The 18,641-nt window shown below is 52.7% G+C and overlaps 1 protein-coding gene across 2 annotated transcripts in view; it reads right to left on the bottom strand.

The window, feature by feature from the left end:
* The window catches only part of SLX9 (SLX9 ribosome biogenesis factor), a 153,248-nt gene that overhangs the window by 12,283 nt on the left and 122,324 nt on the right, over window positions 1-18,641 (bottom strand). Inside the window, exon 6 of one of the 2 annotated variants that reach the window (XM_043525206.1) lies at window positions 5,877-6,052. The exons of the other annotated variant lie outside the window; for it this stretch is intronic. Within the exon in view, the coding sequence (XP_043381141.1) occupies window positions 6,049-6,052 (4 nt within the window). The 3' untranslated portion in view covers window positions 5,877-6,048. Of the gene's footprint in view, window positions 1-5,876; window positions 6,053-18,641 lie in introns of those variants that run through there. 2 annotated transcript variants of the gene reach the window in all.

Raw genomic sequence — 18,641 nt, 5'->3', positions numbered from 1 at the left:
CCCAGCCCAGAGCCCATAACCCCCCCTCATCCCAACTCCCTGCCCCAGCCCGGAGCCCTCTTGCGCACCCCTAACCCCTCATCCCCAGCCCCACCACAGAGCCGGCATCCCCAGCTGGAGCCCTCACCCCTCTCCAGCACCCCAATCCCCTGCCCCAGCCCAGTGAAAGTGAGTGAGGGTGGGGGAGAGAGAGCGACGGAGGGAGGGAGGACGGAGTGAGCAGGGGCGGGGCCTTGGAGAAGGGGTGGGGCAGGGGCGGGGCCTCAGGGCAGGGGGGTTCGATATTGTGCAATTAGAACGTTGGCACCCTAGCTTCGCCTCCTGCTCTGTAACCCTTCCCGCCTCCGACTGCATCAAACCCACGCGTCTCCCCCTCACTTACCAGGCCCCCCTTGCCCTTGCCCCTGCCTACAGCTCCGCTTTCATTCCCTCTGCTCGCTTCCTTCCTCTGCTCTCCCCAGGCTTGTGCTGCCTTGCTCCCATTCCCATCAGGCTCTGTGCTTCCCATCCTGCCAGAAGAGCCCCGCAGTGCTCACCAGCTAAGTGCCTGCTCTCTCCTGCTCCAGAGCCCTTCTTAAACTCCCATCCTCCGGCAATCTGTCTTCTCCTCATCAATAACACCACACTCCCGCCTGTGAGCTGTTCTCCTGAGACTTTCTCTCTGGCCTGCTGTCAAGGCGGATTCCCCACTCTGGCACTTCGAGAGCAGAAGGTGGGAGCCCGCAAGGATTTAAAAAAATGAATACTGCCCACTCCAGGCTTGTATTAAGCTCCCAAGGTTACAGCTTCTCTCTGACCTTGGCTTGGTAAACGCTGCCACCACCCAAGTGCAAACCCCACCTCTTTTGAGAACCCAGTAAGGAACACTTGGGAATTCCTTCCTGTGGGGTACCCTCAAGCCCTTTCACCCCCCTTCCCGGGAAGAGCTGAGAAAGAAAACAAAGGAAATTAGCTGTTGCCACCAGCTAATTAAACAACATGCACAAACCTCTTAGAACACAAAAACCCAATTCTGGTCTTAAAAAAGATAAGTGTTATTAAAACCAAAAAAGAAAATTCATCTGGAACTAAGGGTTTTGCTAGATTTAAAAAACCCACTGACACAAATTAAACATCAAGAATAACCTTCTTGAGGTCCAGCTTAAAGGTTACAAGCAAAACAAAAGCATTTGGGGTTAGCACAGAGGAGTCCACAAGTCTTACAGAAAATAAAAGAAATAAACCTCATCACGTCTCTCTAGACATTTCCTAATCTACTGACATAATAGAGACTGGGAGTGGATGTGTCATTACACAAAGTAAAACTATTTCCCCAGGTTTATTTCCCCCCACCCCCCCCCCACTGCTCCTCGGACGTTCCTGTTAACTGCTAGAAATGGCCCACCTTGATTATCATTACAAAAGGTTTTCTCCCCCCCGCCGCTCTCCTGCTGGTAATAGCTCATCTTAAGTGATCACTCTCCTTACAGTGTGTATGGTAACACCCATTGTTCCATGTTCTCTGTGTATATAAATCTCCTCACTGTATTTTCCACTGAATGCATCCGATGAAGTGAGCTGTAGCTCACGAAAGCTTATGCTCAAATAAATTGGTTCGTCTCTAAGGTGCCACAAGTCCTCCTGTTCTTTTTGCGAATACAGACTAACACGGCTGCTACTCTGAAACCTGACATATTTGGGTAGTTCTAGGAATAATCTGATGATTTCCATACCTGGCAAAAACCTTTTTACAGCATAGTCATAGCCCTGACTTTGCTCTGTTCCCCTCTCTCCAGAGAACAACCACAGAACACAAAGGGAAAGCTTTTTTCCCAATTTTAAAAAGTTCTAGCCTTCCCATTGGCTCTTTTGGTCAGGTGCCCCTCCCTTTCCTTTACCTGTGGGATTTTTTAACCCTTTACAGGTACAGCAAGCAGCCATCAAGAGGGACTTTATAGCTAACTGGCTGGCTGGGTGTCCCTAAAAGGGAGCTATTCCCACCCCCCCTTCACTTATTACATCTGCTCTAGAGGAAGAGGGCTTCAGAGCAGGGAACATGTATAATCTTTGTTTCGCATGGCACTGATTACATTTAGGTACTACATCATTTTTTAGAAATGCAATAATGAATGCTGTGTGTTATAGCAAAGGGCAATTAGCAGGGAGTGCAGAGCTATATTTAGAGAGGAGTGAATAGTCTGCAGCCAATGATTTATTCAGCAAACCTTGCATCCTTTTCTGTTCATGAATTTGAGGGTCTTGACTGTAGCATTAATTGAAACGATTCTCCAAATAACTGGTACTGATTATTCTTGGTCTGGAGGTTTGTGTGCAAGCAGTTCGTTGCAAGTACCCAAAATGCCATGCCTTGGTTAGCTGTCTTTGGACACATAGGTCAAGGAGTATGTTCCTGGTCTTGATTGTGTGCAAATATTCACACACACTTTGCACGATGTAATTAACGCATACAGAAAACTCTGTTCTAACAGCATTATTAAAGTTGCAGAGCCAGGCACTTCAGCCTGGGGAAATGCCAGAAGAAAGGGCCATCCTGCGCACTGAATGAGGCGGGGGGCCGGTCGGAAAGCTAGCATGAGATCATGTAACTAACGATGCCTCATAATGCAGATGCACCAGGCAGCAGATTGCACAGCCAGGCTTAAATCTGGCATTTCCTAACTTGTCATGACCCCGGCCTGGGCGAGCAACACAAGTAAATGCCCAGCAAGCTTGTTCAGCCTGTGGCAGGGTCCGTGCTGCCGCATCCTCATTGATATTCTCAGCCAGGCCAGTTAGATTAAAGCCGACGTGGGTGTGACTACATGAGCGGGAACTCTCACGTCTGACTGCAGTGTAGACGTACCCTTTGAGTGTCCCTATCCCTACCCACTTCCTCCCACTGCCCCATGTGATCACTCCCACCTGGCATCCGTTCCCCAGACCTCTCTGCCTCTGCCGGCTGCTGCACCGACCCTCGCAGTTCCCCCGGCAGCTGCACCCTCTGCACTGTCTCTTAGCACATCAGTGTCCCCACACCCACTCTCAGCGGCTTGTGCTCTGGTGCCCACAAGGGCACGCAGTTGTGTCTGATCAGCTCTGTCTTTACCTAAATGCCACCCACGACTCGCACCACCAGACAGGAACATCTACTCCCCGCTGCCCTGTAGTTGGACTTGGCATCTCTCGCCTGGCTCAGAGAGCAAGGTAGAAGCCCGTTAGCCATCCAGTAAGGAGAACCACCTTTCACTACCTGTGTCCAAGATCAAGTGAATTTGAACCCGCGTCCTGCAGCCAGAACTGATCACGTTGGCAAAGCAGCCCTGCCTGCTGACCACCTAAGGCAGGTAGGTGGGTCTGTTCAAAGACAGCCTGCTCCTGCAGGCTTTTCCCCCAGTTCATCAACAGAGGGCAGGGGAGCTCACTCAGACCCTGTCCTCACATGGCACAAACAACTACTTGGGAGCTGGCCGGTGCCCTCCCTCAGTCACTTCTCAGCACAGCCCTGGGCCAGGGCTTTGCTCGCAAACCTCTCCCAGCCTTTGATTTGGCCTTCTGGCGCCTTTCCAGCATACCGGTAAAAGGGAAAGCCCCCGCCCTGCTGCAGAGCCTGTTCTCCCTGCACCTCTGCTAGCCCATCTCCCCCTGCCAGAGCAGTGCTGCTGGTCTGCCTGTCAGGAGCCACAGAGCATTTAGGTGGTTTGCAGACTTTACGCTATATAAAATGACAAATTCTCCCCCAGTTCCTCCCGGGTAACTGTGCCGAAGTCAGTGGGGTCCCCAGCGTGTGTCAGTCAAGGCAGAATTTGACCCAGTATGTGAAGAATTGCAGAGTGAGAGGCAAAAAGAAACACCTGGCTTCTAAGAATTCCTAATAGGCTCCCTCCTATGCTCTCTCCATGACAATCAACAGGGATCAAAGAGCACAGTGTTCAGATTACAGTATTACAGGCAACACACTTTGTTCCCAAACCACTTCTAACACAGCCTTAAAGGACAGAGTATCTTAATTTTCCCTTGAGGCAGAGTTTGATCTCCTAATTACGGATTAACAAAATACCACTTAGTAGTTGCTATGGACATCTTTGTCACCATAAAATTATAGAAATGTAGGACTGGAAAGGATCTTGATAGATCATCTAGTCCAGTCCCCTGCAGTCAAGGCAGGACTAAGTAATAACTAGACCATCCCTGACAGGTGTTTGTCCAACCTGCTCTTAAAACTCTCCAATGATGGAGATTCCACAACCTCCCTGGGCAATTTGTCCTAGTGCTTAACCACCCTGACAGTTAGGAAGTTTTTCCGAATGTCCAACCTAAACCTCCCTGGCTGCAGTTCAAGTCCATTGCTTCTTGTCCTATCCTCAGAGGTGAAGGAGAAAAAAATTTTCTCCCTCCTCCTTGTAACAACCTTTTATGTACTTGAAAACTGTTATGTCCCTTTCAGTCTTTTCTTCTCCAGACTAAACAAACCCAATTTTTTCAATCTTCCCTCATAGGTCATGTTTTCTAGACCTTTCATCATTTTTGTTGTTCTCCTCTGGGCTTTCTCCAATTTGTCCACATCCTTCCTGAAATGTGGCGCCCAGAACTGGACACAATACTCCAGTCGAGGCCTAATCAGTGCGGAGTAGAGCGGAAGAATGACTTCTTGTGTCATGCTTACAGCACTCCTGCTAATACAGCTGTAAGGGGTGCCGCTCACCTCACACGGGGCCCCTGGCTGCGTGTCCATGTTCCTGCACTCTTCTCAGCTTGAGCTGTTTGCTGTGGCCCCGTGGGCAGTGTCTCGGGTGGATTTCACTGACTCAGACCTCTGGCCGAATCACCCACAATCTGTATCTGCATAAACACCATGGACCCCTTCCGGGGTTCGGCCTTTCTCGATAATGTCTTTATCTGCAGCCCTCTGCCTGAGCTCTGTCCTTAATTAATGCAATGGGGCCTATCACCGGACCCTTAGTTACTGACGTCTGCAGCCCCATCCAGGCTAGCCTTCAGCTGTCTCTCAACCCTGGTAAGGGGCTTCACCACCAGGACTTCCTACCTGGGGACTCTTTGCCAGAGGTGGCCTCTCTCTGACCGGTAGCTGCCTGAGGTAAGCGTGCGCCCCAACCCTCTGCCCCAGCCCTGAGCCCCCCCAAACCCATACCCTCCTCCTGCACCCCAAAACCCTCACCCCCAGCCCCACCCCAGAGCCCACACCCCCCACCCCAGAGCCCATACCCCCTCCTTCACCCCAACCCCTCCCACACTCCGAATCCCTCACCCCCACCACCCCCTCAGCCTGGAGCCCCCTCCTGCACCCCAAACCCCTCATCCCCGGCCCCACCCCAGAGCCTGCACTCCCAGCCAGAGCCCTATCCCCCTCCTGTACCCCAATTTCCTGCCCCAGCCTGGAGCCCCCTCCCACACCCTGAACCCCTCATTTCTGGCCCCAGCCTGGTGCCTGCACCCCAAGTTAGAGCCCTCACCCCCTCCCGTGCCCCAACCCCCTGCCCCAGCCCAGCAAAAGGAACTGAGGGTGGGGGAGGGGGAGCCACGCAGGGAGGGGGAATGTAGTGAGCGGGGGAAGGGCCTCAGGGAAGAGGCAGGGCAGGGGCAGGGCCTCAGGGAAGGGGCGGGGCTAGGGTGTTTGGCTTTGTGACATTAGGAAGTTGGCAACCCTATCTTCAGCTGAGTCACTCTTCACTGGTCCCCTTCTGGGGGGACGGGATCAAAGTCCAACCAGCGCTGACCCTTAAGTGCTATCTGGAATAGGGATGCTTTCTTGAATCAGGGCCTACATCTAGGGTAACTTCACTGAATTCAAGGAGCGGTTACTGCAGAATTACAGGGGTGTAACGGATCAAAACTGGGAAAGTTTATTAGTTGGCATCTGTCGCTAATGCAGCTATGCTCGGTGTCATCTAAAGATATGCAGCTACTGTCCTTGTCCAACAACTTGTCCACCAGTTTGGTTTCCAGAACTGATAAAGGTTCCCATGTCCTTCTTAGCTTTGCAGGATATTTCATGACTGCCTGTGGCTCCCTCTGTAAAGGCCCTCCCATGTCTCCCACATGCACATCTTGTTACCTGCATGAGAAAATGCAATGCACTTATTTTTGTACATGCCTTCTTTGCTGCTGTCTCTCTGCAAAGAGTCATTGCTTATCTTGTGCTCCTTCCTCCCCAGGGTTTCAGCAGTTATAACCACTCCTGCATAGCTCTGAAGTGACTCACCCACCCTCATGGTATCTGTGCTATAGCATTTCCCTCGCCCTTCTGGTCATTTGTCTCTGTCCATTGCCAGCTCCTTGGGCAGGGACTGTGGCTTCTGTTTTGGAAGCACTCAGCACATTTTGGACCCTCCCAGAAATAAATGGATTGATGAGAAACATTCACTGTAGAGTAACCCTGGGTAACTGTGTTCCAGAAAACACTCTTCCTCACCCTCTCTACCTGCTGGGATTTCCCAGATCTGCACTTCATTGAAGAGTAGAGCTGACTCGCCAACAATTCTGACTAATTATTTAACACCTCTTTTCACAAAGCATTGCAGAAGCTAAGGGCTCCTTTCCTCACCATTTGAATGAGTCATGGTCTATATCTAGAGCATATATATTTGTCCTGCTAGACTGTTATTGTGAAACATCAATTCCTCACTCTTCCCATCCATTAGATTGGGCATTTCTCACCTCTATTGTGTCCCTCATGAGTCTCTGAATGCATTTGTTAGAATGCTGCCATTAACACAGCTTCTCTGCATCAGCCCGGCATAGAATCGTAGGACTGGAAGGGGCCTTGTGAGGCCACCCGGTCCAGTCCCCTGCACTCATGGCAGGACTATATTATCTAGACCAGTGGTTCTCAAACTTTTTTTTTTTTTTTGTGGACCACTTGAAAATTGCTGAGGGTCTCGGCGGACCACTTAATGATCTTTCCAAATGTTGTTTGTACGGTTAGCAACTATTGTAGAGCGCTTTGGATAAAAGCGCTATATAAAAAAACAATAATAATTAACATTTTATTGTTCTACAAATAAAAGCACACAACTCATATTTTAATATCGGTAGTCTTACCTTTCTAATGTGATGGATGTGCCCTCTCTCCCCTGCCGTAGCAGCCCCTGAGCTGGGGCTGGAAAGCACGGGGGGGGGGTCTCTCCCCGCCACAGCAGCCACAGAGCTGGGGTGGGAAGGACGGCCGTCTCTCCCCGGCAGCCGCAGCCCTAGAGCTGAGGAAAGTCACCTCCTTCTCTGGCTGCCCTGCATATCCCATATTCCCCCCAACCCCTCTTCTCACCCCACTTCCCCCTCCCACCTCCCCCTATTTCTCCCAAGGCCATCACCTCACCTTACATGTGCGTCTTCTCCGGGCACCTAATTAGTGGAGCCACTCCTGCATGGCTCCACTAATTAGGTGGGTGGCCCTTGATGCTCTCGTGTGCGGCCACCCAGGTGCGCACCTTAGAGGGAACTATCCGCGGACCACCTGAATGGAGCTCGCAGACCACTGGTGGGCCATGGACCACAGTTTGAGAACCTCTGATCTAGACCATCCCTGACAGGTGTTTGTCTAACCTGCTCTTAAAAATCTCCAATGATGGAGATTCCACAACCTCCCTAGGCAATTTACTCCAGTGCTTAACCACCCTGACAATTAGGAAGTTTTTCCTAATGTCCAACCTAAACCTGCCTTGCTGCAATTTAAGCCCATTGCTTCTTGTCCTGTCCTCAGATGTTAAGAACAATTTTTCTCTCTCCTCCTTGTAACAACCTTTTATGTATCTGGAAACTGTTATCATGTCCCCTCATGGTCTTCTCTTCTCCAGACTAAACAAACCCAATTTTTTCAGTCTTCCCTCATAGGTCATGTTTTCTTAGACCTTTAATCATTTTTGTTGCTCTTCTCAGGACTTTCTCCGATTTGTCCACATCTTTCCTGAAATGTGGCATCCAGAACTGGACACAATACTCCAGTTGAGGCCTAAGCAGCGTGGAGCAGAGCGGAAGAATTACTTCTCGTGTCTTGCTTACAACACTCCTGCTATTACATGCCAGAATGATGTTTGCTTTTTTTGTAACAGTGTCACATTGTTGACTCATATTTAGCTTGTGATCCACTATGACCCCCAGAGACCTTTCCGCAATACTCCTTCCTAGGCAGTCATTTCCCATTGTGTATGTGTGCAACTAATTGTTCCTTCCTAAGTGGAGGACTTTGCATTTGTTCTTATTGAAATTCATCCTATTTACTTCAGACCATTTCTCCAGTTTGTCCAGATCATTATGAATTTTAATCCTATCCTCCAAAGCACTTGCAGCCCCTCCCAGCTTGGTATTATGCCATTATCTAAATCATTGAAGATATTGAACAGAACCAGACCAAAAACGGATCCCTGTGGGACCCCACTCCATATGCTCTTCCAGCTTGACTATGAACCACTGATAATGCTCTCTGGGAACGGTTATCCAACCAGTTATTCACCCACCTTATAGTAGCTCCATCTAGGTTGTATTTCCCTAGTTCGTTTATGAGAGGGTCATGCGAGACAGTATTAAAAGCCTTACCATAGTCAAGATACACCACACCTTCCTCTCTGTTGTGGAATACATGGATATATGTTCACCTGGGGGCACGTTTGTCTTGTTATTTTCCAGGGTTATGACCTCAACAAAGCAAAGAAAAGAGAACTAGAAAACAGGCAGGACATGGGAGTCGAAGGGAGCTGCTGGGTGCTCAGCACTTGAGAATCAGGCCATTTATTTGGGATCCTCGACGGGGACATCTGCACCGCAAGCAGAAACCCGTGGCAGTGAGTCGCAGTGCCTGGATTCATGCTATGGGGCTCAAGTTAGCTGTGTAGACAGTTGGGCTCTGGCTGGAGCGCGGGCTCTGAAGCTTAGGACGGGGGGGGGGGGGGGGGTCAGGTTTCAGAGCCTGGGCTCCAGTCCAAGCCTAAATCTTTACACAGGTGTTCCCAGTGCCATAGCATGAGCCCTGCGAGAGCCAAGAGTGTAGACCTGGGCGCCGAGGCTTGCTGCTGTGGGTTCTGCTCGCCATGTAGACGTACCCACTGTGAAGTTAGAAGCTCAGCATTAGGCAGCCAGTTGTGAAATGGTGGTGGTAGCGAAGATGTAAGTGCCCATCACAGAGAAGCTGGAAAGCACTTTTCCTGCTTACTCTAGGTCATCCTGTCAATCCGCCGAGGTACGTATCCCATGCTCTTCGGTGTCGTACACCTGTTTGACGAAGCAGTGACTCTGCCAGCAGCTGGTTCTCTTGAATGGATGGAAGCAGCCAGCATCGCCTTTCACACAACTTGGAATTTATTCCGTGACAGTCTGAATGACTGGCCCTTCTGCTGTGTGAGGTCTGAGCAGCTCTCTGCTCCCAGTGCTGGGGCTCTCCTGTTTCCAAAGTGAGACGATGGCCCTTTTCATGGCGCTATTGACCCTCTTCTCCCTGGCACGTGTCCATCCGGTGGGACTAGATGACTCTGGGGGATGGGAATGGACTCTGCAGCTACCAGTGCTAGGTCACGGATTCCAAACCATCCTGCACCAGTAGGGACTGAAAGTCACTAGTAACGAGCTGATGGATGCTTAGGGGCTTATGCTAAAGGAGTTGGTGATCTCGTGTGTGCAATCCGAGGTTGCCATTAGGTTGCAGACTTAGGCTTTGTCTGCAGCAGGGAAGTTAGGAAAAAGTCCCCTTCCTCCTGCCCCCAGATGCTAGCACCAGATCAGGAGCAACAGTCTAGACAGTGGTTCTCAACCTTTGTGGGCTCAGGACCCATTAGTAAATGTTTATGGCCTGTTGCGACCCAGTACTAGTCTGGGGGTGGAGGCCTTGGGGTGGTTTCAGTTGGATCCTGCCCCTCCCCAGGGCGGGGGGGTTCCTGCTCAGTTCTCACCCCACAGTGGGGGCTCTTGCAGCTCCTGTGCTGTGGGGCTGGCTGCACCTGGCTCTTGGCTCTGGCTCCGCCCCCCTGACTGGACCCTGTTCTTGTGAGTGGAGCTGTGACCTGGCTCATGGGGTTGCAGTGCCACTCACTCAGGTGGTGGCCTACCCAGACGCCTGGGCCACACCTGCGTGGCGCTGGGACCACAGAGGTTGGGGTGCCTGGAGCAGGGAGGCGAGCCCAGCCAGCCCCGTGGGACAGGAGCCACAGGAGCTGCTACGCCACCCTTTGAAGCAGTTTGGCGACCCAATTTTGGGTCCTGACCCACAGGCTGAGAAACCCTGGGCTAGACAGGACGCTGGTGCATTTACCATCGTGTCTTTTCAGACCCCCTGTTCCTGTCACTCCACACCCATGTGCTGTCCCCTCACCATCCCTGATGGAGACTATTTACATCAGCTATAAAGACTCATGGATCCCTTCCCTCCACAGCAACGAGTCCCCACTGGATGGTCCTTTTCCTCCCTGACTCATTCTTGGAGTCCCGCATTCTGGGCTGTCACTCAGGGTGTCCCGGGTTTTGCCAGCTATGGCCAGGCACACCCGCTGCACCCAAGCCCCCAGCAATCTCCCCACCCACTGGTGCAGGCCTGGTGGTGACAGAGCACTCTGGGCTCAGTCCAGAACCCCAGTACGGCCCCTGGCTGAGCAGTGAGCAGGGGATTCCCTCCGGGGCTATGGGGCTCACCAGGAGGTTTGTCGTAGGGGTCTTGTTGGGGTCGGGTCGGGGAACACATGGATGGAGCTGTGCCCTGGCAATCCCTGTGGCAACTAAAGCAGTTCTGAAGCTGGTGTAAATTATGCCAGAGGCCAAAACAGCCATTGGCTGCTCTAAGGAGTGGGACGTTCCCCTGTGACTCCCTGGCTGGTCACAGGAGAGGAATGAGTCTTCTGTACCCGAGGAGGATATGGCTCTCTGGAATACGATCAGTGTGTGTGCATTCGTTTATGGGGAAAGAGACTTCAGTGCACCAAACCTGGCCGGAATATTACACTAAATATTTGTTTTTAAAACATGCAGCAATTCTGCATATGACTGCCATGCTTGGCTGAGAAGGCATCTAATGACCACGCTGCCGTGTAAATAGATACATGGCCTGCGGGCTCTGCCTGCCTTTCCCTTTGTTTCACCAGCAGTAGGAAAATTATCAGATTTGAACGTGAAGCTATTGCCTGACACATTCCAGATGCAAGGTCATGTGTGTTCATCCCCTGGAGTCCCTCAGAAGTCCTCTGGGAGGTTACAGGGTAGGCCCATGGGTTTCACGTGGTGAAACAGATATCGGGGGTGGCCCTGGAGGAGGAGAATTGGGTCGAGGGAGGTGGTAATAGCTATAATTGCTCGGTTTGTAAGCAAATGCATCACACTTGGTTTGGGGGACAGATATTCTGCTTTTCTTGATTGAGAACACAGTGCTTGCGATATACGAACACAGCAGACAACCTGCCAGGCAAATGACAGTATTGTACGTCTGCAGAACCAAATCCCTACACGCCTGGTTTTACTGCACCTCAGCCTGCCACAAGCGGCTGGGCCAGAACACCGGAGCGCCCGTGGGCTGCGCAGCTCTGCTCTCCAGCCTGCGCTAACTGGGAGCCAAAACCCCTACTAGGGACGGCTCGTCAGCAGCTCTTACGAAGTCCTGGGCGTGCACCGCTGAGCTGATGCTGAGTTGTCACCAAACAGGTGAGGAAGCATCGAGCTAAAGCCAGATATTTCTAACCTGAGGTCATTATGAAGCTTGTCATTTCACTCTTATAAAAGAAAACGTCAGTCCTGTAATTATTCAGCATCCTCCTGCAGCTGCTCACACTTGCATGCCACTGGTTCCATGTTATTATTGGGTATCAAGTGTTTGCCAGCTAAATGATGTTGATTGCAAGGACAGACATGGAAAATATACGCCATAATTTCTAGCAAGTGACTTGCTTTAATGGAGCTTGATACTCTATTTAGTACACACAAGCTGGCTACACTACAGTAGAACACCATCAGACACGCATCTGTGTTCTGGAATGCGCAGATATCGTACACACACCTACCTTCACATTTGTCCATGTGTGGACTTAATAAAATGCTTTTAAGTTTGCACATCTGCTGCAAGACAGGACGGTACGCAGGCAGGGCAATGAGTATACCAATGCTCTTCTCTGGTCGCACCCAAACGTGCATGCAGTAATGCACCTGCGTAAACATGGCCACACTCTTGCACCATGCCTGCAGGAACAAACTTATATAAGCCACTACATATTTGGTGATGCAATTTTGCATTCCCTAGAAGCTTTGTGTGGACTCAGTGCTGCATTATGTGTATTAATCATTTCAATAATGCAGCATTTAGACATCTGATGTGTAACATAACAAATATCACTGTAATCTAGCATAGCTGTTATTCACACTCAGTGCCTGGATGGTAACCTCTCCCAAGGGCTCTCCATTTACTTACTGCTAGAATGGCTGGTGCCTATTGGCTGTGAAAGCCCTTGTATGAACCTTGGATACAATGTTATTACAAACACGGGCCCAGCACATCCACACGTGACCGTGCTGAAGCCTGGGGTTGAGGCAAAAGGAATTAATTCCTTTCATGAGCGAGCTCTGCTCATGGGATCTGGGGCTGATCAGCCGATGCAAAGTGACCAACTTTTGCTGAAGATACGTGAAACTTCAAGAAGCAACGGCTGTACGTTCCTACGGCGCCCCTCTAAGGTGAAACGCCTGAGTATGTCTAAATTGCTGGACTGTAGCTCTCACCGATCGATCTGGGGAGTACGGTCTTCGGGGTGCGCCGCACTCGTGACTAGCTAGCACCATTGCCCTGTTGTGCTGAATCACACTGAATCCTGCCAGTGAAGGCTGGTGTCTGGGAGGGAAACACCCAAAGGGGGTGAGGTGGGCACTCTGGGGAGGAGTGGGCGGATTCTCGGAGTAGGAGGTGACTGTTCAGAGGGCAGTCGGGGCATGGGGGGTGGGGTGGGGGGTGCAATGCCAGTGAACAGAGTGGGCAGCGCAGGCTGGCTGCCGAGGGAGGTGTGAGGCTGCTTGCCACAGAGCACCCCCCATGTCGGAGCTAGTTACCCCTGGGCCAGGCCTCGGGCCCCAGCCTCCTCCCTGGCTGGGGTGCTGGCATTGTTTGGAGGTTGCTTTGCACCCCGAGGCTAGACTTGTTTTAGGGCTTTTTTACAATGGTTTTAGGCTATAACGTCAGTAGCCCTGTTCAATGCCGACCGCCAGCGACGTGCTGGAAGGGATGTTGAATGGCTCACTCGGCAGCTCCTTTGTGGGGCTCTGAGGGAATGACTGATAAGTTAATTACAATGTTAGTAGCAAGGTCTGAGCCATGCTGTCCTCAGCCCCCCCTACACTCCTGTGGTTTGTTCAATTGACCAGCCAGCAGGGTGACCAGACAGCAAGTGTGAAAAATCGGGACGGGGGTGGGGGGTAATAGGAGCCTATATAAGACAAAGACCCAAAAACCAGGACTGTCCCTATAAAATCGGGACATCTGGTCACCCTACCAGCCAGACACCAAGAAAAGAGACAAGAGAAGCGAGGCCATGACTGTTAGGTAGAGCAGCCCCAGCCCCACCCACTGCAGCCATCAGGGCAAGGCTGGCCCAGCCTCGGGCCGAGGAACACCCTGACCCATGGAGGCTCGGCTAAGCCTGCCGGTGAAGGCAGGTTGACAGGCAAAGGTCCTCTGGCCCAGCAGCAGGGACCGTGTTTGCTATGCAGACAGGGATGTCGGGAGCGCTTTCACACCCATAAAAACAACGAGGAGACCGGTGTCATCTTAAAGACTAACACGGCTACCTCTCTGATAGTTCACACCCATGTTAACACCTCGCTTGAGACGCACTAGACCTCACATCCACAATGTTAGAACAGAAAACAAGGAACGGCTAGATGCCCAAACGCCCACAAGCCAGCTGAGATGAGCCGCCCCCAGCCCTTGGAGGTCTTGGGGTTTTATGTATCTAATATAAATGTGTTCATGGGTTTTTACCAGCTGTCAGGGGAGGCATCAGGAATCCTACTTCACAAGACCCCCCTTGGCCTTTCACAGAACACTTTGACTTCTCTAACCATGCCCCTCTTCTCGGCAATGCCCCGGCGTCTGTCCACAGAAGGCCTGATTCCCGAGCCAGGCCAAACAGGGCCCCAGCAGACATCAGGGACTTTAGAATAGGACTTGGGTCCCATGGTGGGGAGAGATAGCTCAGTAGTTTGAGCATTGGCCTGCTAAACCCAGGGTTGTGAGTTCAGTCCTTGAGGGGGCCATTTAGGGATCTGGGCAAATATTGGGGATTGAGCAGGGGGTGGGACTAGATGACCTCCTGAGGTCCCTTCCAACCCTGAGAGTCTATGATTCCAGGCTCTCGTAGGCCTTCCCACAGTTCCAGGGAAGGCTCAGCCTCTCTCCGGGAGGCAGGTGAAGTCTGTGGGGTTTGTTGTGCTGCTCCCCCAGTACGATAGGAAGGTCAGGCGTTAAATGTGCTAACTGGCAATTTGTGTGTGTCGCTGGAACGAGGCTGATTCCAGATGCCCGCTAGGCACCCCAGCCCTGGGACGGTGCTCCTGGCGATGCAGGACAGCATCACAGACAATTCAAGATTGGGGTTACCTGAAGAGGGTCCTTAGTCGCACCAGAGGCACGCGCATGGTCTAATACTGACTGGCAGGGCATGGCGGGGGTGCTGGGCCCAGAGATACAGAGGGACCACAGGAACAGAGACAGAGCCAGACACACTGGGCACAGGGCAGCTCTTGGCAGGCCAGGCAGCCTGTGGGCACAGGACACCCACGCTGACAGCCCTGCCCACGGCAGGTTTGCTCTGCTGGGACGGAGTGGCCGCTTGGTCACTCTCATGGGGCTCACTGGGAAACCAATGGCAGCCAGGCACCTACCTGCATTTCTGAAAATCGCACTAGGTGCCTAGCTGCACCTCTCCCCTTAGGGCAGCTGGCCATAGGTGCCGGCTTCCTCTGTTCCCAGGGGGTGCTTGACCCCCGCTCTGCCCCAGGCCCTGCCCGCACTCCACCCCTTCTCCCAACCCCCCACCCTGCCTCTTCCTGCCCCTGCTCTTCCCCCTCCCGCCCAGGGCCTCCAGCACACCGCGGGACAGCTGAGCCCCAGGGCGCGGGGGGCACGGGGAGCGCGGGGGAGGTGCTGATCAGCGAGGCCGCCAGCATGCGGGGTGGGGGGGAGGGAGGCACAATCCATGGGGCAGCCGGTGGGTGCTGAGCATCCACTGTTTTTTACCCCGTGGGGGCTCCAGCCCCGGAGCACCCACAGAGTTGGGGCCCATGCAGCTGGCCCCAGCACTGGGCTGACAGATGCTCTGGGCTCAGGGAATAGGTGTGACTGAACTGGGATCAGCCACTCACTGGGGATGCTGCAGCCCGTCGCCCTCCTGCCTCGCCTTTGGCCTGCTACAGTCAGGCCGAGGCCCGGGGACAATGTGCAGGGAGCAGCGTCTCTGGGAAGGTCCTTTGGGGCTTTCCCCCAAACTGAATGAGGCAGCTCCAGTATGGAGGAAATGTCCCCGGGTTGATGCATCCCAGCTGAGCCACACTCAGCCCGTGACCTGCAGCCCCACGGTACCTGGACGCTTTCGGCGAGATGACAACAGCAAAGCGTGTTGCTGTTACAAAGGTTGTCACTAGCAGCAGCACCAGTGAGGAGGGGGGTAGCTCCCCCCCGCCCCAGGGAGTGGGTCTTTCACGTTGGCGCCCAGGGGCTCGGGACGCGAACCCGGCATTGTGTCGTGCGCGGAACGTTCTCTTCACAGCTAGAAGACCCTGGGGGCTTGGCATTAACGGGGGGTTCACATGCCACAGAAGCTGCTTCCCGAGGTGCCCCAGCACAGCTCCGTCCTATCTCTAGTTCCCCCCGCAGCTGAAGTCACACATTGCTCCTGGCCAGCTCCAGGAACCCGCTTCAAACCAACGTGAAGCGGGGCCGTGTACCAAGAGCCCACAGTAAGCCTGGGTCTTTTCTCCTCATCTTTCACACCAGCGTCGGGGTGGATTGAACTGCAAAGGTGAGTCCAGCATTACCCCACTCGGAAGGGAAGGGGCGCGGGGGTAAACGCGCCCTCCAGGAGCTATCTGCACGGTTTTTCTCTGTCAAACCCAGCCGTGTTCAGGGCATATGTGTCTCCTTTGATGTAGAGGAATACCCAGCCCATTCCACAGACACTTGTCTGGAAATAGTATCCGTGACGTTCCTTTGCTTGGCCATTAGCTTCTCTCTCCCCCGGACAAAAGCACCTGTGCAGTGCCCCCCGCCCCCCCCGCAACCACTGGCCTCCTGCTGCGGTGATGCCAGGTGTCTAGACAGGAGCAAGTGCTCTGGGTGCAGCCAGAGCTCGTTTCGACCAACACAGGCGGCTGAATTCTGCAGAGGCCCCCAGGAGTCTCTGGCCCACACTGGCTGATTTATGAGCCGGGGACATCCAATCCCTGGCTAATGTCAACAGGGGAAGACAGAGGTGTACGCCCTGGGACTGTGGGAGGAAACAGCAGGGCGTGCTTGTCCCGTTCACAGCTTGCAGTCGGCGGGCTTTCAGAAGAGGGAGGAATCTGTCAGCACCATTTCAGGCCAGCAGCGAGATTTCTGCCTGCTCGCCTTGTCGCTGGAGCTCCCTTCTGGAGGAGGGAAGGTTTCTCTTGCAAGGCCCACTGGAGAACGCTGACCCCAGTGTTAATTGGAGGCTGCCGAGGATTTAGCCAGGGCAGAGCTGGCTACAGGGGCACACCGTTACTCAGCGGGGCAGCAGCAGGGCAAGCCGAGGGAAAGGAGCCTTGAAATGATGCTGCTGCATATGTCTGGGAGCCGCGTTGGCGAGCCAGCCGCTCGCCGCCTTTGCAGCCCTGCCTCCCAGCACTGATGGGCTCCAGAGAAAACGAGCTCGTTGTCTAAAGCTCTTTGTTGGCTTGCAGGCACCACGGTAGATCTGGGATGGACACACAGTGCCCAGCAGATGTTCAGTGGACTTGCAGGTGGATGTGCCTAGGGGCACGTGATGGGGCAACCCTTGAGAGCACTGCTTGTCAGCTGCGGGTGATGCTGCGGTCTCTTTTCCCCTGCTCCTGATGCCCCATTGACCTCGCTTGGGGGGTCTACGGTGGCTCAGCCTTCCAGCCAAGTCCCACAGCTAAGAGATGAATGGACAAACCCCTTCTGGGGTAACAAAGTTCAACCAATGGTTGGCCCTTCTCTGAGACGGGCTTTTAGTAACGAGTCTTGTCCCAGGAACAAGTCTGGCCAGTGTGGTAACCTGGGCCGGCCCCTACTCCAGGTCCCAACACAGCAACCTTGTCAGTAGCAGCTACATACGGCTCCCTTAATAGCTGCTGCATCTCCTGGGCTGCTTCCCACTCAGTCCCATCACCCTCACTCATTCGTTACCTGAGGGATGCAGTCCTTGGGGGCCGCTCCATCTGTTCCCTGCTTGAGTAGGGTCCCTCCCAAGCCTCCCTGCCTGGCGAGCTTTTCAGCCTTCCAGCCTGGTGAGCAAACAGGGACATCTCAGAGCCGACTGTGACAGAAACCTCCCCAGAGATGATTTGGGAGATACGGACACTGGGCCTGTGCTGAACGCCCATGCAAGGGGGTGCATGGCTAGCCACCATGGGTAGCAGTGTGGAGGGAAGAACAAACTCTGCAGGGCTGTTATGTTCCCCCACCTGCAGCCAGGGGTGGGGAATGGGTTAACATGAGGTTCTTCCTCCCCGCTTCCTGCCCTGGGCCAGGGGAAGTCAAGATGCAAGTTGCAAGTTGTGACTGAGTCTGGCACCAGGTCTGCCCCTGTGGTAATGCAGCTGTTTATTTTGTTTTACCAAAATAATAAAGATTCCCCTGTCCAAGGTTATAGGCACCACAGCAGACATACTCAGAGTCTGTTCAGTTCCGTTACACCTCAGCAGCATTGAAATCATCAGTTCCACTGGGACTCCACCTACCCCTTTCCTCAAGGAGGAAGCAGCCTCTCAGTGCTCTCCAAAAGAAAACATTAAACAGTTAAGTGCTTCCTATTACACAGGGCTTGTGGCAAAGCTCCAGCAGACGCCACTACAGTATCATCAACTCCACCCAGTCAAAAATCATGAGTCAGGCCTAGAAAAAAAAATCGTGAGATTGGCATAAAATTCATGAGATTATTTTTTAAAATTACATTTTGGGTTTATTTTCATTTCCTTCTCGTTTCGGAGCTGTTAGTGCATACTTGGGTCCCAGTTTCAAGCTTTTTTCCACAAAGAGGGCTAGAAACTTACTTTAGCATTATTAATGAAAACTGAGAGCCGTACATAGAATCATAGAATATCAGGGTTGGAAGGGATCTCAGGAGGTCATCTAGTCCAACCCCCTGCTCAAAGCAGGACCAATCCCCAACTAAATCATCCCAGCCAGGGCTTTGTCAAGCTGGGCCTTAAAAACCTCTAAGGAAGGAGATTCCACCACCTCCCTAGGTAACCCACTTCAGTGCTTCATCACCCTCCTAGTGAAATATTCCCATGACTCCAGGAGCTGGGGCTTTAAGAAAAATACCAAATATCACAAGACCCGCAATACAATCAGGAGAGTTGGAGAAACTGCATCTCTGAGCCAAAGTAAGGTTGTAGTTGGCCATGTTGCACTTTCTTTCAGCTTTAAACACAATAAACTCCCTTTTTTTACTTCCTGCTGTTGGTAAACATCCTGCCTGAAGGAA

This window comes from Chelonia mydas, chromosome 11 (assembly GCF_015237465.2).
Source record: "Chelonia mydas isolate rCheMyd1 chromosome 11, rCheMyd1.pri.v2, whole genome shotgun sequence".
NCBI classification, from domain to species: Eukaryota; Metazoa; Chordata; order Testudines; family Cheloniidae; genus Chelonia; species Chelonia mydas.
Note: the sequence above shows the minus strand (reverse complement) of the source record. Positions and strands in the feature narration are given on the sequence as shown.